At 29.3% G+C, this 24,077-nt stretch overlaps 1 protein-coding gene across 1 annotated transcript in view; it reads left to right on the plus strand.

Moving 5' to 3' along the window:
- The window catches only part of LOC129753762 (dipeptidase 1-like), a 53,985-nt gene that overhangs the window by 3,639 nt on the left and 26,269 nt on the right, over nt 1-24,077 (plus strand). The window contains exons 3-4 of the mRNA XM_055749610.1: nt 18,005-18,137; nt 18,242-18,639. Of these exons, the coding sequence (XP_055605585.1) occupies nt 18,005-18,137; nt 18,242-18,639 (531 nt within the window). The remainder of the gene's footprint in view (nt 1-18,004; nt 18,138-18,241; nt 18,640-24,077) is intronic.

The following is a 24,077-nucleotide window of genomic DNA, read 5'->3' on the forward strand; positions in this document are numbered from 1 at the left end:
AAAAATGACAAAAATGACAAAAATGACAAAATGACAAAAATGACAAAAATGACCAAAAAATGACAAAAAATGACAAAAATGACAAAAATGACAAAAATGACAAAAATGACAAAAATGACAAAAATGACAAAAATGACAAAAATGACAAAAATGACAAAATGACAAAAATGACAAAAATGACAAAAATGACAAAAATGACAAAAAATGACAAAAATGACAAAAATGACAAAAATGACAAAAATGACAAAAATGACAAAAATGACAAAAATGACAAAAATGACAAAAAATGACAAAATGACAAAAATGACAAAAATGACAAAAATGACAAAAATGACAAAAATGACAAAAATGACAAAAATGACAAAAATGACAAAAATGACAAAAATGACAAAAATGACAAAATGACAAAAATGACAAAAATGACAAAAATGACAAAAATGACAAAAATGACAAAAATGACAAAAATGACAAAAATGACAAAAAATGACAAAAATGACAAAAATGACAAAAATGACAAAAATGACAAAAATGACAAAAATGACAAAAATGACAAAAATGACAAAAATGACAAAAATGACAAAAATGACAAAAATGACAAAAATGACAAAAATGACAAAAATGACAAAAATGACAAAAATGACAAAAATGACAAAAAAATGACAAAAATGACAAAAATGACAAAAATGACAAAAATGACAAAAATGACAAAAATGACAAAAATGACAAAAATGACAAAAATGACAAAATGACAAAAATGACAAAAATGACAAAAATGACAAAAATGACAAAATGACAAAAATGACAAAAATGACAAAAATGACAAAAATGACAAAATGACAAAAATGACAAAAATGACAAAAATGACAAAAATGACAAAAATGACAAAAATGACAAAAATGACAAAAATGACAAAAATGACAAAAATGACAAAAATGACAAAAATGACAAAAATGACAAAAATGACAAAAATGACAAAAATGACAAAAATGACAAAATGACAAAAATGACAAAATGACAAAAATGACAAAAATGACAAAAATGACAAAAATGACAAAAATGACAAAAATGACAAAAATGACAAAAATGACAAAAATGACAAAAATGACAAAAATGACAAAAATGACAAAATGACAAAAATGACAAAAATGACAAAAATGACAAAAATGACAAAAATGACAAAAATGACAAAAATGACAAAAATGACAAAAATGACAAAATGACAAAAATGACAAAAATGACAAAAATGACAAAAATGACAAAAATGACAAAAATGACAAAAATGACAAAAATGACAAAAATGACAAAAATGACAAAAATGACAAAAATGACAAAAATGACAAAAATGACAAAAATGACAAAAATGACAAAAATGACAAAAATGACAAAAATGACAAAAATGACAAAAATGACAAAAATGACAAAAATGACAAAAATGACAAAAATGACAAAAATGACAAAAATGACAAAAATGACAAAAATGACAAAAATGACACAAAAATGACAAAAATGACAAAAATGACAAAAATGACAAAAATGACAAAAATGACAAAAATGACAAAAATGACAAAAATGACAAAAATGACAAAAATGACAAAAATGACAAAAATGACAAAAATGACAAAAATGACAACAAAAATGACAAAAATGACAAAAATACAAAAATGACAAAAATGACAAAAATGACAAAGAATGACAAAAATGACAAAAATGACAAAAATGACAAAAATGACAAAAATGACAAAAATGACAAAAATGACAAAAATGACAAAAATGACAAAAATGACAAAAATGACAAAAATGACAAAAATGACAAAAATGACAAAAATGACAAAAATGACAAAAATGACAAAAATGACAAAAATGACAAAAATGACAAAAATGACAAAAATGACAAAAATGACAAAAATGACAAAAATGACAAAAATGACAAAATGACAAAAATGACAAAAATGACAAAAATGACAAAAATGACAAAAATGACAAAAAATGACAAAAATGACAAAAATGACAAAAATGACAAAAATGACAAAAATGACAAAAATGACAAAAATGACAAAAATGACAAAAATGACAAAAATGACAAAAATGACAAAAATGACAAAAATGACAAAAATGACAAAAATGACAAAAATGACAAAAATGACAAAAATGACAAAAATGACAAAAATGACAAAAATGACAAAAATGACAAAAATGACAAAAATGACAAAAATGACAAAAATGACAAAAATGACAAAAATGACAAAAATGACAAAAATGACAAAAATGACAAAAATGACAAAAATGACAAAAATGACAAAAATGACAAAAATGACAAAAATGACAAAAATGACAAAAATGACAAAAATGACAAAAATGACAAAAATGACAAAAATGACAAAAATGACAAAAATGACAAAAATGACAAAAATGACAAAAATGACAAAAATGACAAAAATGACAAAAATGACAAAAATGACAAAAATGACAAAAATGACAAAAATGACAAAAATGACAAAAATGACAAAAATGACAAAAATGACAAAAATGACAAAAATGACAAAAATGACAAAAATGACAAAAATGACAAAAATGACAAAAATGACAAAAATGACAAAAATGACAAAAATGACAAAAATGACAAAAATGACAAAAATGACAAAAATGACAAAAATGACAAAAATGACAAAAATGACAAAAATGACAAAAATGACAAAAATGACAAAAATGACAAAAATGACAAAAATGACAAAAATGACAAAAATGACAAAAATGACAAAAATGACAAAAATGACAAAAATGACAAAAATGACAAAAATGACAAAAATGACAAAAATGACAAAAATGACAAAAATGACAAAAATGACAAAAATGACAAAAATGACAAAAATGACAAAAATGACAAAAATGACAAAAATGACAAAAATGACAAAAATGACAAAAATGACAAAAATGACAAAAATGACAAAAATGACAAAAATGACAAAAATGACAAAAATGACAAAAATGACAAAAATGACAAAAATGACAAAAATGACAAAAATGACAAAAATGACAAAAATGACAAAAATGACAAAAATGACAAAAATGACAAAAATGACAAAAATGACAAAAATGACAAAAATGACAAAAATGACAAAAATGACAAAAATGACAAAAATGACAAAAATGACAAAAATGACAAAAATGACAAAAATGACAAAAATGACAAAAATGACAAAAATGACAAAAATGACAAAAATGACAAAAATGACAAAAATGACAAAAATGACAAAAATGACAAAAATGACAAAAATGACAAAAATGACAAAAATGACAAAAATGACAAAAATGACAAAAATGACAAAAATGACAAAAATGACAAAAATGACAAAAATGACAAAAATGACAAAAATGACAAAAATGACAAAAATGACAAAAATGACAAAAATGACAAAAATGACAAAAATGACAAAAATGACAAAAATGACAAAAATGACAAAAATGACAAAAATGACAAAAATGACAAAAATGACAAAAATGACAAAAATGACAAAAATGACAAAAATGACAAAAATGACAAAAATGACAAAAATGACAAAAATGACAAAAATGACAAAAATGACAAAAATGACAAAAATGACAAAAATGACAAAAATGACAAAAATGACAAAAATGACAAAAATGACAAAAATGACAAAAATGACAAAAATGACAAAAATGACAAAAATGACAAAAATGACAAAAATGACAAAAATGACAAAAATGACAAAAATGACAAAAATGACAAAAATGACAAAAATGACAAAAATGACAAAAATGACAAAAAATGACAAAAATGACAAAAATGACAAAAATGACAAAAATGACAAAAATGACAAAAATGACAAAAATGACAAAAATGACAAAAATGACAAAAATGACAAAAATGACAAAAATGACAAAAATGACAAAAATGACAAAAATGACAAAAATGACAAAAATGACAAAAATGACAAAAATGACAAAAATGACAAAAATGACAAAAATGACAAAAATGACAAAAATGACAAAAATGACAAAAATGACAAAAATGACAAAAATGACAAAAATGACAAAAATGACAAAAATGACAAAAATGACAAAAATGACAAAAATGACAAAAATGACAAAAATGACAAAAATGACAAAAATGACAAAAATGACAAAAATGACAAAAATGACAAAAATGACAAAAATGACAAAAATGACAAAAATGACAAAAATGACAAAAATGACAAAAATGACAAAAATGACAAAAATGACAAAAATGACAAAAATGACAAAAATGACAAAAATGACAAAAATGACAAAAATGACAAAAATGACAAAAATGACAAAAATGACAAAAATGACAAAAATGACAAAAATGACAAAAATGACAAAAATGACAAAAATGACAAAAATGACAAAAATGACAAAAATGACAAAAATGACAAAAATGACAAAAATGACAAAAATGACAAAAATGACAAAAATGACAAAAATGACAAAAATGACAAAAATGACAAAAATGACAAAAATGACAAAAATGACAAAAATGACAAAAATGACAAAAATGACAAAAATGACAAAAATGACAAAAATGACAAAAATGACAAAAATGACAAAAATGACAAAAATGACAAAAATGACAAAAATGACAAAAATGACAAAAATGACAAAAATGACAAAAATGACAAAAATGACAAAAATGACAAAAATGACAAAAATGACAAAAATGACAAAAATGACAAAAATGACAAAAATGACAAAAATGACAAAAATGACAAAAATGACAAAAATGACAAAAATGACAAAAATGACAAAAATGACAAAAATGACAAAATGACAAAAATGACAAAAATGACAAAAATGACAAAAATGACAAAAATGACAAAAATGACAAAAATGACAAAAATGACAAAAATGACAAAAATGACAAAAATGACAAAAATGACAAAAATGACAAAAATGACAAAAATGACAAAAATGACAAAAATGACAAAAATGACAAAAATGACAAAAATGACAAAAATGACAAAAATGACAAAAATGACAAAAATGACAAAAATGACAAAAATGACAAAAATGACAAAAATGACAAAAATGACAAAAATGACAAAAATGACAAAAATGACAAAAATGACAAAAATGACAAAAATGACAAAAATGACAAAAATGACAAAAATGACAAAAATGACAAAAATGACAAAAATGACAAAAATGACAAAAATGACAAAAATGACAAAAATGACAAAAATGACAAAAATGACAAAAATGACAAAAATGACAAAAATGACAAAAATGACAAAAATGACAAAAATGACAAAAATGACAAAAATGACAAAAATGACAAAAATGACAAAAATGACAAAAATGACAAAAATGACAAAAATGACAAAAATGACAAAAATGACAAAAATGACAAAAATGACAAAAATGACAAAAATGACAAAAATGACAAAAATGACAAAAATGACAAAAATGACAAAAATGACAAAAATGACAAAAATGACAAAAATGACAAAAATGACAAAAATGACAAAAATGACAAAAATGACAAAAATGACAAAAATGACAAAAATGACAAAAATGACAAAAATGACAAAAATGACAAAAATGACAAAAATGACAAAAATGACAAAAATGACAAAAATGACAAAAATGACAAAAATGACAAAAATGACAAAAATGACAAAAATGACAAAATGACAAAAATGACAAAAATGACAAAAATGACAAAAATGACAAAAATGACAAAAATGACAAAAATGACAAAAATGACAAAAATGACAAAAATGACAAAAATGACAAAAATGACAAAAATGACAAAAATGACAAAAATGACAAAAATGACAAAAATGACAAAAATGACAAAAATGACAAAAATGACAAAAATGACAAAAATGACAAAAATGACAAAAATGACAAAAATGACAAAAATGACAAAAATGACAAAAATGACAAAAATGACAAAAATGACAAAAATGACAAAAATGACAAAAATGACAAAAATGACAAAAATGACAAAAATGACAAAAATGACAAAAATGACAAAAATGACAAAAATGACAAAAATGACAAAAATGACAAAAATGACAAAAATGACAAAAATGACAAAAATGACAAAAATGACAAAAATGACAAAAATGACAAAAATGACAAAAATGACAAAAATGACAAAAATGACAAAAATGACAAAAATGACAAAAATGACAAAAATGACAAAAATGACAAAAATGACAAAAATGACAAAAAATGACAAAAATGACAAAAATGACAAAAATGACAAAAATGACAAAAATGACAAAAATGACAAAAATGACAAAAATGACAAAATGACAAAAATGACAAAAATGACAAAAATGACAAAAATGACAAAAATGACAAAAATGACAAAAATGACAAAAATGACAAAAATGACAAAAATGACAAAAATGACAAAAATGACAAAAATGACAAAAATGACAAAAATGACAAAAATGACAAAAATGACAAAAATGACAAAAATGACAAAAATGACAAAAATGACAAAAATGACAAAAATGACAAAAATGACAAAAATGACAAAAATGACAAAAATGACAAAAATGACAAAAATGACAAAAATGACAAAAATGACAAAAATGACAAAAATGACAAAAATGACAAAAATGACAAAAATGACAAAAATGACAAAAATGACAAAAATGACAAAAATGACAAAAATGACAAAAATGACAAAAATGACAAAAATGACAAAAATGACAAAAATGACAAAAATGACAAAAAATGACAAAAATGACAAAAATGGCAAAAATAACAAAAATGACAAAAATTACAAAAATTCCAAAATTACAAAAATTACAAAAATTACAAAAGTTACAAAAATGACAAAATTGACAAAAATGACTAAAATGACTAAAATGACTAAAATGACAAAAATGACAAAAATGACAAAAATGACAAAAATGACAAAAATGACAAAAATGACAAAAATGACAAAAATGACAAAAATGACAAAAATGACAAAAATGACAAAAATGACAAAAATGACAAAAATGACAAAAATGACAAAAATGACAAAAATGACAAAAATGACAAAAATGACAAAAATGACAAAAATGACAAAAATGACAAAAATGACAAAAATGACAAAAATGACAAAAATGACAAAAATGACAAAAATGACAAAAATGACAAAGATGACAAAAAATGACAAAAATGACAAAAATGACAAAATTGACTAAATTGACAAAATTGACAAAATTGACAAAATTGACAAAATTGACAAAATTGACAAAATTGACAAAATTGACAAAATTGACAAAATTGACAAAATTGACAAAATTGACAAAATTGACAAAATTGACAAAATTGACAAAATTGACAAAATTGACAAAATTGACAAAATTGACAGAATTGACAAAATTGACAAAATTGACAAAATTGACAAATTCGACAAAATTGACGAAATTGACAAAATTGACAATATTCTCAAAATTGACAAAATTGACAAAATTGACAAAATTGACAAAATTGACAAAAATGACAAAATTGACAAAATTGACAAAATTGACAAAATTGACAAAATTGACAAAATTGACAAAATTGACAAAATTGACAAAATTGACAAAATTGACAAAATTGACAAAATTGACAAAATTGACAAAATTGACAAAATTGACAAAATTGACAAAATTGACAAAATTGACAAAATTGACAAAATTGACAAAATTGACAAAATTGACAAAATTGACAAAATTGACAAAATTGACAAAATTGACAAAATTGACAAAATTGACAAAATTGACAAAATTGACAAAATTGACAAAACTGACAAAATTGACAAAATTGACAAAATTGACAAAATTGACAAAATTGACAAAATTGACAAAATTGACAAAATTGACAAAATTGACAAAATTGACAAAATTGACAAAATTGACAAAATTGACAAAATTGACAAAATTGACAAAATTGACAAAATTGACAAAATTGACAAAATTGACAAAATTGACAAAATTGACAAAATTGACAAAATTGACAAAATTGACAAAATTGACAAAATTGACAAAATTGACAAAATTGACAAAATTGACAAAATTGACAAAATTGACAAAATTGACAAAATTGACAAAATTGATAAAATTGACAAAATTGACAAAATTGACAAAATTGACAAAATTGACAAAATTGACAAAATTGACAAAATTGACAAAATTGACAAAATTGACAAAATTGACAAAATTGACGAAATTGATGAAATAGCCAAAATTCACAAAATTCACAAAATTGACAAAATTCACAAAATTCACAAAATTTTAAGTTCTGTCAATTTATTTTGTGATTCAGTTCCCGATTTTAAATCCAATATTTTAGATCGGTCAAGAAAGTACACGATTTCTTTAAAATTTTGTAATTAAGTGTTATTTTTCTAATGTTTTTGTAAACTTTTTCGAGAAAAATATACAATAAAAAAAAACGTTTGCATCCTTCCCGCAAACGAAACTCAGCTGCCGCAAATCGAGTCGTCCCGCTCTGGATGTGGTGAGCCACTTTGTTATTGCCACTTTATTTGTTTTATGATCCTCTTCGGACTACAACACTCTGCAGCAGCACAAAACCAAGCTCAACGTCAGCTTGGACGTTCCCACGGGGGAATCGATAGGATCGGGTTAAAAAAATATGAAGGAAAAATAATAAAACACAACAAGATGGCCACTCCAGCTACCCCGAGCCTCAATGCGGAAGTTGAAGACCCCAAACAAACGCGAATGGCAGGCGACCGAAACCCATCCTTGTCGACTGATGGCGCGTAAATCACATCCTCATCGCTTTTATTTCCCGCGCTATGGTTTCTGGAAAATAAACTGTAAGGAAAAAAATCTATATAGGAACGTTTTCCCGTTCTTGTCTTGTTGTCGTCCGTTCGTGAGCCCAGGTTCTTTAGGCTGACGATACGACCGGCCATTGAGGCAGCCTTCTAGTTCAACCACGCTGCCAATGGGAAGCTGCATTGAAATTTACGATCCATTCGTGATTTACCACTACTATGTATTCCTTCCATCAGAGCCACGTAGAATTTTAAACGGCAATTTAACGGAATCTGCTATAGGGTTACGAACGGTTCGTAGACCATGTGTAATTAGAGCTGTAGAATGATTCAAAAAAATATTTCAAACAGCATACTGTAAAAAGTTAAGTTTCGAGGATGCCTTTTAAAAAACAGGATTTGCGGTGGACACTGTATCTCAGCACAGAATCATCTGAAGTCAAAAAATCAGAGCAAAATATTTTTAATAGATGTTTTTCTGGACCCCAACGTTTTTATTTTACTTAAAAATATTTTTATGAAATTTTTGTGGCTGTTTGAAGTAAAAACTACGATTTTTCATGAAAAAATCCGCCATTTTTCACCTCTAAAATCTCCCCAAAGTAAAAAAATCAAAAAAGAAAAACGTTGGGGTCTGGTATTTTATGTATGTATGTATGTATGTATGTTTGACCCACCAGTGGCTGGTAGATCTTTCGACCCGAGTCGGTACGGGAAGTCTCGATCGCACATTCAAATATTGTTCATACTTAACTCATCAACAATATTTGCAGCACAACCAAGGGGTCCGTTACCACTGGCTTGGGACAGGTTTAACTCATCTAACTCCCTTCCAACTGTTCGAAACAAATAAAGAATCCTGAAAAGGTACCTAAGTAGCATATTCATGACTCCAAATTTGCCGAGATACTCCGGCTGGCTTAAACCCACAATCCATTGTATATCAGTTTTCCGCTTGTTTGATGCCCTGTCCTACCCCCCTCTAATCCCCAAGAATAGAGTTAAGCTATTTTAAATATATAATAAATAAAAAGTTACATATTTTTCCATCTTACCTTCAACCAACTACTTCGCTTACCTCCACTCAGAGGAAATCTTATTATAAATTTTATAAGATAAATCTTATGAACCACTTTTTTGCGTCCAAACTAATTTTTCATAAGAGTCTTATGAAATTCTTTCAATTTTCATACGATGTTCTTATGAAAGATAGAAGAAACGTCATTGTGAAAAGATGATGAACACATTCATTCATAGCATCATTTTTTTTTCATCATCTAAAAGTACGAAGCAATCGCCAGTTCATAGTTATTATAGTTTTCCTTCAAGGTTAAATATTATTGTTATCTCCGGAATGGTAAGTTCGATTTGATGTTTTTGGTGTGAACGTTGAATATATTAGTAAACTAAAATACATTATTTGTTTACTTTTCAGCAAGCTGATCGGCAAAAAACGAAAGGTCGAAGATTAAGATGCGGCAAAAAAAAAAACTTTGATGGGGCCGTCTGTTGATGCGCTGCTAATGGTGACCATGAAGGATTTAATTTTAAACAAATTTGGCAAACAATAAAGTGAATGTTTTCATCATGAAATATCGAGAATTTTCTTATAAGAAAGTGATTTACTGTTTCCATAAGAATCTCTTATGAAAAGCAACAACCTCTCATTGAAGTAGGCGTTCATCTTCAGAATTCATTCGCGTCATAAGACAATCTTATGAATTTAATTAATTTTTCTTATGGTGCCACTTCATAAGAGAATCTTATGGCATACATAATAGTATTTTTCTGAGTGTCGTTGTTCTTACTCCCAACTTCGACTTTATAATAATGAACTATATGTTTCCATATCCTTAACCTGACATTTAGTTTATAACTGATAGGCTCACATACTCCTTACAATAAACATTCAAGATTTTGATTTTGATTACCAAAAAATAACAGAAGCAAGAAAAATAATACTATTAAGAAAAAATGGATAGCTTACAACAATTACCGATTTACCAATTTTCTGTAACCTGGACATAATTCCTGAAAATCAAATTGCATTTAATATGGGCGAATGTTTCATTCAATGCGCTTGCACAATCCCTATCAATCGATTGATTCTAAATGCGTAGAATACCTGGAATAGTAAGGGAATAATTTTTCCGAAAGTATTTGGTTTGTTAGCGCGTTTTTTCATAAAAATTTATTTAAATTCCAATGCATTTTTTTAAACAACTTGAATGCCTGCAGTAACGCATTTACTAACAACAACAGCAATCACTAAAGTGACGACACTCACGCGCACGCAGCCCACACAAAATGAATGAAACTTAATAAAAAAAATGTTTTTATTAAACATAATTTTTGTGATGTGAAATTATGATAAGGGAAAAACGCTTGAAGGCTTTTTGATTTCTTCAAAACGATCGAAGCAATCGATGGCTGTTACTATTCCACCACGTGCTGGTAAATAAATGAAAAAAAACTCCTACATTCCTCGGTCGTGGAAACCAAACTTTTGATCATCACTATTTGCACTACCTCCAAAAAATGTAGTCTATCCTTCCTTACAATCTGAATTTTCCACCGGTACCTTCTGTGTAAAGTATGGAATTGGTACCTATTTATAGAGATGAATAAGATAGACTCATACTACGCGACCCGTGGAAACAGGATACGAACACAATCCACGTATTCTGGCGTTAAAAATGTAAAATAAGTACAGCAGCAAAAGCCATAGGAGAGTGACCGTATAGTTAGTAAAAAAAATCGGAAAGCTCTCACCGGGATTCCCTGTCCTTGTGGTCCAATCTGTCTGCCGTCCACCGAATTGTGACATTCATGTTCGATACACGTTCAGTTTTTCCTGCCAAAAAATCACTAATATCCTTTAATTCCACTCCACATGTTATTTTCTATGAACAGTCAAAAAAATCTTTCGTTTTCTTGCAAATTACACTTCCACTATTTCAAACCATTAGGATTTGTATCATTGATAGACAAAACTATAAAAATGGCAGAGCTACAAAAAGACTGAAAAACGCGTCCGCATCCGAGCAAGGCCTACTCGAAACTCCACGTTGGGGTCTGGTATTTTATATGTAGAAAATATGTTCCAAATTTGAAAAGAATCGGATAAGTAGTTTTCAAATGACGATGTCCACGGATTTAAAAAATGTGCTTTCGAGAAAAATGCGTTTGAAGTTTCTGCTCTTGCTTTCTTGCAGTATTAGATAGGAGGAGATAAAGGCCTATAACTTCTACAGTTTTGCTTCAATGGACTTGAAAATTTGACACAACATTCTTGAAATGTTTTACAATAAGAAAATAAAAAAATAAAAAAATCGATTTTTTGAAAGTATTAGACCCTACCCCCCCCCCCCCCCCCCCCCTTAATAGAGACAAATCATTCAACCCAAGACTGCAACACGAATGTTTATTTGGCCGTAAATCATCTATAAGCAATGAGATATTTGAGTCTAAGTACAAGAATTTTTTTATTTTTAAAAAGAAGTTTAAAATCATTATATAAGGCCACTGTAAATTTTTCTGTGAAAACGAAATTTAGATTTGAGAGGTCGCTTAAAAGATATGATAAATACAGGAAACGAGGATCAAGAAAACCAATTTTTTCATACAGTTTCGGCTGGACTTTCCAAACTAACATGAGAATATTATTCTCAACCAAACATTTAAAAATTCAAAAATTTTGCAATATAACACGATCGAACATTTTGGCGCTGCATTAAAAGTTCTAGATATAACCTTTAAAAGAAAGTAAGCCCTTTTTCGAAGCTTAATAACTATTTAATCTTAAATCTTATTCAAATGCGGCCTTCGTTTGAAATATTTTTTTTTGAATTTACTAAAATTAAAACTGAATTTGAATAAATCAAAACTGCCTTCAAAAGAAATCGCCAGAAGGAGACCAAAGTTATTGATGAGAATCTCCCGAACAAAATTTTTCAAAGTCCCGAAATCAGGCTCGTTTAGCGACCCCTTCTTGTAATCTGATCTGGCCCAAATTTAGCTTGAGACCTTGCACTAGGCACTAAGCCTTGAATCAATATTGTCAAAATTTTGATTGTCATTTTGTACCATTTCACAAACGGTCGCAAGTCGGTCCATTATTAAAAAAAAACTTTCGTTTACCGTTCCATTGATTTAATAATGAACGGCAGTTTAGCATTTCATTCATTTAGTTTATATACATATATTTTTTATTATTCTTGTTCAATGTATACAGTATACAGTTCGTTTTCGTTATATTTTTTATTTTCTTTATATTTTTTTTCTAGTTCTAAGAATTTTCTAAAAAGTTTAGAAGTTTCATCATTTCTGTAGTTTTTTATGTAATTCGTGCTATTTTGATAATTGTTGTTATTGTGTTTTCATTTTATTTACATCAGAGACCGTGAAATTATTCCAAGTTTTTGTTTAAATTTTACGGGTCCTCAGTACCGGATTAAGTCATCGGGAGTTCGTTTATTGCCATAAAATAACCATAATGTCTGATATTTTCACACAATAATTGTTAATCCATCACGTGCCAACATTGCGAAAAAATTAATCAACTGATCGAAAATGAAATGCTGATTAGAGCTGTTGAATGCAAAATTCAATTAACAATTTATTTAATAACTCTGACACCACCCAAAAATCTCTGAATTAAAAAAACAATAATGATTTTTTAAAGAACTCTTTTCATTTAATAATCAATCGGTTGCTTTCGTTGAACAAAAGCAAAATAGCTACTTTCAACGAAAGCAAAATAACTATTTTCCTTATGACTATTGAGAAACAACTTAAAGACTTAAGAAGAAGACAAAACTTTAAAATATTTTTTTTTTTCATTTCTTTAAAAAAAATATAAAAAAATATAAAGATTTTTCAAAAGCTTTTCTAAATGTAACCAAAGGTAACTTCGAAAAACATAATTCAGAATGGAAATTGAATTTTCAAGGCACCGAATCATAAATCTAGAATATGATGAGATAATACAAATATGGCGGTTCAAAGATTGTGATTTGGTCGCAAAATGTCATATGAAACGCTATGAGTAAAATGTACTCATTGCGTGTTTAAACGACAGTTTGCGACCAAAACACAATCTTTGAACCGCCATTACTTTTTTGTTTCAAGTCTAATTGAGTAGCAGTCTTCAGATGAAATGTTTAATCTTTATTAAAATTTTTAATAACATCAATAAACAATCGAATGATGAAAAAGTATTTGATCAAAAATCGGATTTTTAGGCCTCTTCAGAACACAATGTCTCAGAATCCCTTTCACAGTTAAGATTCAGTGCAGACCTTTCCCGTTATCAGAATCAGCTCAAATTTGGCATATGGCTTTCTGATGATTTCCAAATCATCTTAGTCTTTTTTTTGTAAGGGTTTTGATTTTCAAGTAGTCATATATTAAGACGAATTAGATGATTCTAGTGATCAGTGATTTTTAATAAGGATTGATTCGTAAATAGCTCAATAAACAACACAATGATAAAAACAACATATTTTGTTCTGCAAAGTTTAAGTGCACAAAAATCCGCATTTTTTAAGGTATTGGTATTAAAAAAGTTTTACGCTAGGTACACATGCTGGTCAGTTAAAGCCAAAATTTTGAGGCAAAAAAAAATTTTTTTTCTGGAATATAGCTTGCTGATTTTGAATTGGACACAAATTTGGTTCCTTTTAAACGTGTAGTTTTTAATTTAAAAAAAAAACAAAAAAATATAAAAAATATAAATTTTGTATAAATTTTTAGACCCAAAATTTATTTAAAATCAAATCTTTTAAAAATGAACTTTTATCAAATACCGCGTTTGCGGGACCTCTAAACATGATTTTGTTTAGTTGGCACCCCCTAATCTACCATTTGAAGAGTGAGCCAGCCCAGATTTCCGGACATTATGCAATTTTGGGACACCCTATTGTAGAGTGGATAAATCTACACAATTTTCAATAATGATCGAATAACTTTCATTAATTTTTCTTTACTCATGCTCATACTTATAATATAGGCATACAAGCAAACAAGATTGCACGGTTTTATTTTTTTTTTCCAACAAGCCCGAAAAAACTAACAATTAAGGGGGGAGATTGAATGTTTTTTTCCACTTTCTTCAATTCTTCAAATTTTTGCACATTTTTTTTTAATTTGACCCATCCTTTTTTTAATTTTGTCAAATTTAAGAAAAAAAAAATTACAGAGGTTGTATATAAGAAACGACCGAGAATTTCACGTAGAATTACAATGTTTTGTGCGTCAATGTGCTTTTCGTCTTAAATTAGCATTCTAGAATAAAGTATGTCGATTTTTTTTAAAGAAAAGTAATTATGTTCAAGAAAAGTAATTAAATATAAGAATTAAATATAAGTATAAGCAGAAAAAAGGCCGATGCCGTCGAAATGATTGCGCCCGGCAGTTATGCAAATAATGTGATCAACAAACGAGCTTTGTTTCAAACGCTTACGAGAAAAGCTTACAACGACTGCTTTGATCTAAACGCTTGACTCAGTACAAAAGCTTTCAAACTGTTTAGCCTCATGCGTCTCGTTGGAATCAGTATCTTGTTTTTATTTCCCTTCAGATCACATAGCAATCACTAGCTTAAAATGTTGGTTTTACCTAGGATTCCGGAGGTTGGGTGATATGAAGTGATTGGTGTCGCGAGTGATCTGAGCTATCACTACTTGCTCCCGCCGCTGTTGGCCATCTCTGCTCTGCTCTGCCCATGTGACAGATTTGAATTTCTCTGAAAAAATGAAACAAACCGTTAGTCGACCCTTTCTTTTATACCTTTCGTAGGCTGGTAAAAAACTAAAACTCAGGAAGGGGCGGGGCGTCCTAGTTTTCTTTCACTTTCGAATAGCCAATCAACGTTGAGCTCGCTTGGTATGTCTTTTAAGAAAGATGTCTGTGAAAGAGGCGTTTTTCGTGACGCGAGATCTGTTCGCGAATTTCATTTTGCCCCCCTATAGTGTTGCCGTAAGACATAATTCTACGTCAAAAAATTAATCTATCCCTTGTAAAAGCCGTTTTGTTTTTTTATGAGTAGAAAATACTACACTAATCAGAACATAATGTTTGATTGGCTAGAAACTCCTGAAATATATTTTGTCAAAAAATATTTGAAACTGATGTTCATTAATCAATTTGGATTTATTCGGACATTGTTAGGTTTTAAAATAAGAGGACAAATAAAGCAAACTAAGGTCTAATTTGAACGCTGCTAACATGTTTCGATGGAAAAATAATGAAAATTTTGGGTTGTTTAAGTCACTTTTTTTAACAAAAATTTATTCAAATTATGAACGAACTCTGCTAAGATTTGTTTGGAGTTTATTTTGAAAAATTTGAAATCAAATGCCCAGGTATTGCCAGGTATTGTAAAAATTTGTGCTAATTTTTTTAGCGACAAAATGCGGGAGAAATTCTGCAATGCTTACTCCAAGGGGTTCTTAACGTATAATAGAATGAAACTATGCGACATTTTATTCCCTTACCAGATATATTGAGCATTTTTATTCCTATTTCAATTATATTTCCTAGGTTTCCAGAACTTAAAGCAGTACGATTAAATTAATGTTTAAAATTTAATATTCTTTGGGGGGCCCCCTAACCTGGGGGCTCGAGGCAAATGTCTCCAATGTCCCCAATGCCTTCCCATAATACGGCCTTGCTGGTCCTTAAAAAGTGCATAACATTAGGTAATGTTGTTTCAAAAACCCGTTGGGTTGTGCAAAATTTAACCGAGCCAAAATCGAACGGAGTCCGTATTTGAAATTACCTTCAAATACTGTTGATGAAATTTAAATAAAAAAACATATCGATTTCCTTTTTCTACAGACTTCATCAAAATCTGAAGATCTGAAGAATTTGATGACCTTTTGTAAAAATTTTCAAATAATATTAGAATCAAGAATATTCAATGTTCAATTTTCTAAATAAAGAGCGTTTCTCGAACTAAATAAGTTACAAAACTACTACTCTTATATAAATAAGTGAAGTGTATACTTGACTGTTAGATCTTGTCAGGTCATAAATAGTCAGGAGTTTGACTTTTGAATCAACACTCAAAATTAAAAATATCAATTTTCGTTTAACATGAATACGACACTTATGAAATGATATGAAAGTTTGCACTAAAGTTTTCATTTACGCGGTTTGATTTTGCTCAGTTTTTCTAACACGGCTTCTTTTTACACGGTTTTTTGCCATGGATATGATTCTTCTATACGGCTCTCGCGAATCAACACGTTTTTTGAGCGAAAATATTCCAAGTCCAATACGTTAACGATGGAATTCATACCGCGTAAAAAAAACCTTAGTGTACACCAATAAATGATTTCTTTCCATTCAGCTCTTGAAAATTTCCTTTCAATTTTTTTTATATACAACAGATTATCAATTTTCTTTGAAGATCCTCTCAGAGAAAATGATTTCGTCACTCTTAATTGTTTTATACGCTGTGCATCAATAATTTTTAGTGTTTTATAAGTAACTAGCTCACTCGGTGTGCTTTGCTACCCCTTTAATGAAAAAAAAAAAATAATTTCGATAAAATTATAATAATAAAAATAATCTTTCTTTTTAATAAAATTTCATCTTTTTTAAAAAGCAAACTATTTTTCATGATATCCAATCTTCTAGATTGTCTTGAGTCGCAACATAACTTGAAGGTTTAAGGAGCCACACTTTAGAGAAAAAATAATAGGAGGGATGTTCAATACAGTTTAATATACTTTTTGAAGAAGAAGGAGTATTAAGATACAGGAAAATTTGTGCAATGTTAAAAAGTGTGCCAAACTTTATGAAAACACTCAGACTTTGGCTTTGATAATATTAGGTATGTTTCATTTATTGAATATGAATTAGTTCATTAAAATGGAAAGCGTCTATCAAAACAATATATCATCTGAATTTGTAAAACAAAATTTCAATTCAATAAATCTCACTATGTCAAAACGCTTACGTTTATCATTTTTAAACAAAAATCTATCGAAGTTTGTTGAAATTTTGACAATTTTTTATTGGTTTTGTATGGAAGCCCCCCCCCCCCCCCCCCCCTTTACGGATTCGATGGGGTTTGAAAACATATTAAATGTTCTTAATATTTTGCCAACCCTATCTCTGAAAACTAGAAGATTACTTTACGGTCCAATTTTCAGATTCACTTTTCCCCCACCGATGTCACTAAATGCGTTAACTTTGTGTTTATTATTCTCTTCCGTTCCACAGTTCTGGTCAGCTTATGCGCCCTGCTCATCACAGCACCTGGACGCGGTGCAATTAACCTTAGAACAGATAGACTTAATACGCAGATTAGTGAATCTTTATCCGCAGCACATGGCCCTGGTGACGACGGCAGACGGTAAGTCTTGTTTAGTCTTGATGCATCCCTTCGTTCATCTTGAGCGACAGATTTAATTAAAAATCTTTCTAACCGGTTTTTTTCTTCCGAAATATCATCGCCAGGCATCGAGGAAAGTCATCGAGCTGGGAAACTGGCCAGTCTGATCGGCATCGAGGGTGGCCATTCGATAGGGACCAGTTTGGGGGTGCTGCGGACCTTCTACCAGCTGGGGGCCCGGTATCTGACCCTAACGCACACCTGCAACACCCCCTGGGCCGACTGCTGCAAAGTTGATGAACCGGGCCGGGTTCCTCACATAGGGGGCCTATCGCACTTCGGAACCCTGGTGGTAACGGAGATGAACCGGCTCGGGATGATCGTGGATCTGTCCCACGTTTCGGTGCCGACCATGTTGGATGCGCTGGCCACTTCCAAGGCACCGGTCATCTTCTCCCACTCCTCGGCCCATGCCATCTGCAACAGCTCCCGCAATGTGCCGGACCACGTGCTGAAGCGATTGGTGAGTGTTGTTTTGGTGTAAATAATCATATATTTAGTTACATGTTTAATCTAAAATTCACTTTCTGGATGAGAATAGCATTTCAAAAGCAATCTTTTGAATCGATAATTTGGGACGGTTGTATTTATGAGCATATTTCTAGACTTGTTGTTCTATTCTTCTACTGATTCATCATTCTTTAGTAAGTTTAATTTCTTTGACTTTCAACTTTAATGAAACTTAAACATCCATTTTGAAAACTTAAACGAATTCCAAAGCCCATTGTATGGGAATCACCCGTAAAATTAAACTAATGAACTCTAGCTTAAGATCAACAACATCCACTCCGGAAAAATTCAAACTATCAAACCCAGAACTGTCCCTCAAATTTCCATAGCAATCATTTGATCCTTGAGTGAAACCATGATTTTTCCCGATGTTTTGCTTTTACAGTATTTCAAACTCGTAGAAATTAGCATAAGTTGATGAAATTTTGCTATTTCCATTTTCCAGCTGATATCTCCCGGATGAGGTGAGGTATCCGGTTCCCAGAATGATATTCGACCGGATGGATCCAATCCTGGGAAGGGAATATTGTTTTTCAAGCTTTTCTTCTGATTTTTACTAGAGTCTGTTTGCTTTGCCATTATCCCTGGGTATGTGTGTCAGTGGGTGTCACTGTATTGGAGAGAAGACTTGTGCATCAGTTTTTCCAGCAGAAAAAAACAAGAAATTAATTAAAATCCAACTGATTTTTCATGTCCTTTTTCATCCGGTCAAACGGGATATCGACTTTGTTGAATGACTCTTGCTAAAACCCAAATCGGAACAGGGAGCGTGTCGTCGAATTTTGATTGGCATATGATTGTTTTTGAAATGGATCAAATTTTAATTGACACATAAAAAATAAATAGCAATTTAAATATATATTGACTCTAAGGCTCAGGTGCTGAAATCTTTGTGATTATTTGTTTTGTTTTCCATATCCAACAATAAAAAAGATTAATTCCTTAAATGTATTTGCTAGAAACAGGGAATTAAACATTACAATAAATTATTTGATTTTAATTTAATGAATAATGGCATTTCGGTGAATTATACATTCTAATAGGAAGAATTTAAAATGAAAGTAATGAAAATTATAGACGGATAGATTAGATTAGGAAGCATGAAAGGTGTTGAAAATGAGCCAAGAGCGTGATTTGAGAAAACTTCTTGCCGCACAAGACCATTTGTCCCACATCGTATTATTGTCTAGAAGAAGCAAAGTCGATAGGCTGACTTTGCATTGATCTATACAATGATACATGGATGCATCGAAGCACGTGTTTTTCGTACCCGATCGGACAAAAGGAAATGTACGGCCGGCTCAAATGAAGTTTTCTATTGCGAGAGCTGGTTCGATCGATGTGTAATCTGTTTTCGAGTGTTCGTTGTTTGCACGGCAGCGCTACTACTTTTATTGTTTCACGCATTTGAGTAACCGTCAACGTCCCTACTTCTTAAGCCATGCACAATTTTTCTTTGCCAATTGATTTTGTGTTAACAGTTACACATCGATCGAACCAGCTCTCGCAATAGAAAACTTCATTTGAGCCGGCCGTACATTTCCTTTTGTCCGATCGGGGTACGAAAAACACGTGCTTCGATGCATCCATGTATCATTGTATAGATCAAGCAAAGTCAGCCTATCGACTTTGCTTCTTCTAGACAATAATACGATGTGGGACAAATGGTCTTGTGCGGCAAGAAGTTTTCTCAAATCACGCTCTTGGCTCATTTTCAACACCTTTCATGCTTCCTAATCTAATCTATCCGTCTATAATTTTCATTACTTTCATTTGAAATTCTTCCTATTAGAATGTATAATTCACCGAAATGCCATTATTCATTAAATTAAAATCATAAACCAGCGGTGATAAACTGTTAACACAAAATAAATTATTTGAAAACCGTTAGCAAACTATAATTTCACCCTTACGTTTTAACAAAAGGACAATTTCATTAGGCATCCTAACTGTATGTAACAATATTTCTATATTGCATTGTTACAGAATTTCCTTTCCTTTGTAATCAAATCAATTTCGATGTTGAAAAAAAATACTTAATTTGTTTTTGATTGAATCAATTTGCTCGTAAATTTTTGGGGCTTGTGGAAACGATAGCAGTAAAATTCGGTTGAAAAGAATATCAATATTTATTTTCTCAAGTCTTTAGTGGTTTAGCATGAAGATTTATTTATGGTTTCCAATAAACCTATTTAAACTTAGTTTTCATCGGTCAAATTAAACTTGCTGATATTATCAGAGAATATTTCCAAATCAATTAGTGTAATATTTCCATACTTCTCAAGACAATAAAAATTGAATAAGAGTCTAGAGCCACAATGTCCGTTTCCACAAACGGATTCAAATCAATTTTCAACGTCATTTGCATGATAATTTCAAATATATAGACGTATCAGTATTATCCGAAAACGGGTTTAAATTTTTGCTGAAAGTGTATGCTTTAGGGGAAAAAAATTGAAAAAAACTTATTTTTAAAGGTTAAGAGTAGGTCAGTACTTAGCTGCAAATCTACTTAATTTAAATATTTGAAAGTTTTTTTTTAAATGTTTCAAGAAAGGAAAAGTTTAAGGCATTGTTATAAAAAGTTTAATATTAGGTGTTTATGGAAAAGTTAACAAAGTGGAAGTTTCACAAATGATTACGACAGTTAACATGATGACAAGATGTTAATGTTGAAATGGAATTAAAAATGGGGTGTAGACCTTTTGACAGAAATAACCTTACAAGTTTTTCAATATAAGGCTTATGTGCGAGCTAATTTAATATTAGACAGTCACAAGTTTATATCTATAGATTCTTCGATATTATAATCAAATAAGGAGAAAAAAAAATTCAGATGGGATACCATTTTTTGACACTTTTTTTGAAATTTACTTCGAAGTATAAACAATCGCGGTGATAAAACCACAAATTTTTTTGAAATACTAAGTTTTTTTTTTTGTTTTTAACTTGATTTAAAATAAAAACTTAACACTTGAAACATTAAAAATTTAAAAAAATTTAAAGCAAGTACCAAATAACGTATTATATCATCTAAATCAGGAGTGAGAAACCTTTTGAACCTACGGGCCAATTTAAATTTGAAATTTTTGTAGCAGTTCGCACTGAAAATGAAATTTATTAATAATTAACAGAACTCAACCTATTAACAATAAATATCTATCATCCCCAACAGGAATATGATTCAAAATCTGTTTAAAAATTTCTTATAGATTTAAATAGAATTTGTTTAGAAAGATAGAATTTACATAAGAATATCAGTTTCAAAATTGGCTTGTGATATAGCTCAGTTGGCAAGTCAGTTGCTTTCTGAGCCGATGTCCGTGAGTTCGAGCCCAAGAGTAAACATCGATAACAGTTGTACCGGATAAATTTTTCAATGACTTGTCCGCCAACTTCATCGTTGATATAAGTCGCGAATGACATAAAGATGTTAAAACGACTATAATCGAAACAAAAAAAAAAAGTTTCAAAATTTCCACATGTCATATCACCAAAACTGGAGGTGATTGACAAAATTTGCTGAATCATTCGAATTCAGGACGCCAAAACTTTTGAAATAAATAATATAAATTAATATAAAGGCACCAAAAATGCTGTTCTCTTGTGTAAGAAATTTCATTTTCATTAATTTGACTCAGAATTCTAGCTTATTTTTTTCAGTTTTGCTTAGTTTTTATCTGAAATTTTTCTTGAAAGTATATAAATAAAGAAGTTGTTGCATTTGTGCCTCAGTATTTAATGGTTTTTGTCCGTCGATTCCCATCAGAATTTTAAAACCTAAATTAGATTATTTGTGTTTTTATCGTGAATTTACAGAATCCGACTTTTTGTGGAGCTGAAACGACATCAGATATATGTAAAGTGTAGTTTTTGGTTTATTTAATTTAAATAAGCTGGGCCATCTTTTCGAAAATTTAAGAGAACGTTATTTTGTTTGAAAACTTATTGAAAATATGAATTTAATCAGCTATTTTCCAGTTATTGTATTGACTTATTATTCTATACAAAAAAATGTTTTTTTTTATTGTTACATTAATGCAAAGCGATCCAGAAATGAAATTTAGCGGGAAACACTTAAATATTTTTGTCTTTACCTTAAGTTTGATGCATTTAATATATTTGACAAATTTTTAAAACAACTTAAGACGGTAATTTTGACTGAAAAAGTTTAAGGATGGTTCATAAGATTTCTGAGGTACGTTAATTTTTTCCTAACTGGAATGAGACAGATGCCTAAATTATTTTACAATATTGAAAAACATAATAATTCATGAAACTTTGTCGAAGCAAGGAACATTTATTTCTCAAACTGAAAGTTTAATGTCAACTTGTATTCATTAAGTTCGGGTGATCCTATAAAAACCAGTTTTTTTTTTCTTGATATCTTTTAATGGTGATATTTTGTCAAAAGTATTTGTTCAACAAGTTCATGTTAAAATCTCAGTAATTTGAAAAAAGTCTGAAGATAAATTATTTGAGCAATGCATTCAATTGATGAGTCAAATTTATTTAAAATCGTTAAATATCTATCAAAATAGAGAGAATTTGAACATTTGTGCTTTAAGTACTGAGAAACTACTTTAGGCCCATAATGTTTTTGAGTTACCGTTAAACGGGGCATCATGCAACAGCGGGGTTCGTTGCAACATTTATATAACACTACATTAAATCAATTTTTTATTTAATGTATTGTAATAAAGTTATCTTTTAATGCTCACAAAATGATGATGACATAATTTCTCACATCTTAAGCTAGTTTTCTTAAGTTTTTTATTTTTATGTGAAATTTGAAAAATCGAGCAATAAATGTACAAATTTTAACATTTTTTTATGCCGAAAAAAACTTTACCCAGTATGACGGATCGGCTTGATAATATTACCTACAAACTTCTTACTGGTTTCCTCATGTTATACCAACATTGTTGGTGTAAAAATATTTTTCGAATAATCACCCATTTTGTTTAAATAAATATTTTTAAAATTCCGTTAGGTGTCTGGGATTAAATGCAACAAAATGCAAATCAAAGAAATACCTTGTAAATCTCGTTTCCATGTGTTGGAATATGAATGTCTTTCATCACGCGTTTGTAAACATTGGAATTTCATTGATCCAAACATTTATTTTAATGATTTCAGCTTTTAGAATTTTTCTAAGTATTATTTAACCCCTAAATGTATGCAGCATCTTCATTTTCAGAAAAAAAATGTGAAAATTCGTTATTACAGACCCAAAAACTACTGCAATTGGTGTTGTCATGCGTAATGATCTTTAAGGCATCGCTAATATATTTAAAACTATAAATTTTCGTACGTGTTCATAAGATTTTTCATTAAAAACAAAGTTTGTTGCAAGTTACCCCATTTTCTAAGGAGGGTGAAAATCGCATA

Source organism: Uranotaenia lowii, chromosome 3 (assembly GCF_029784155.1).
Source record: "Uranotaenia lowii strain MFRU-FL chromosome 3, ASM2978415v1, whole genome shotgun sequence".
In the NCBI taxonomy this organism is placed as follows: Eukaryota; Metazoa; Arthropoda; class Insecta; order Diptera; family Culicidae; genus Uranotaenia; species Uranotaenia lowii.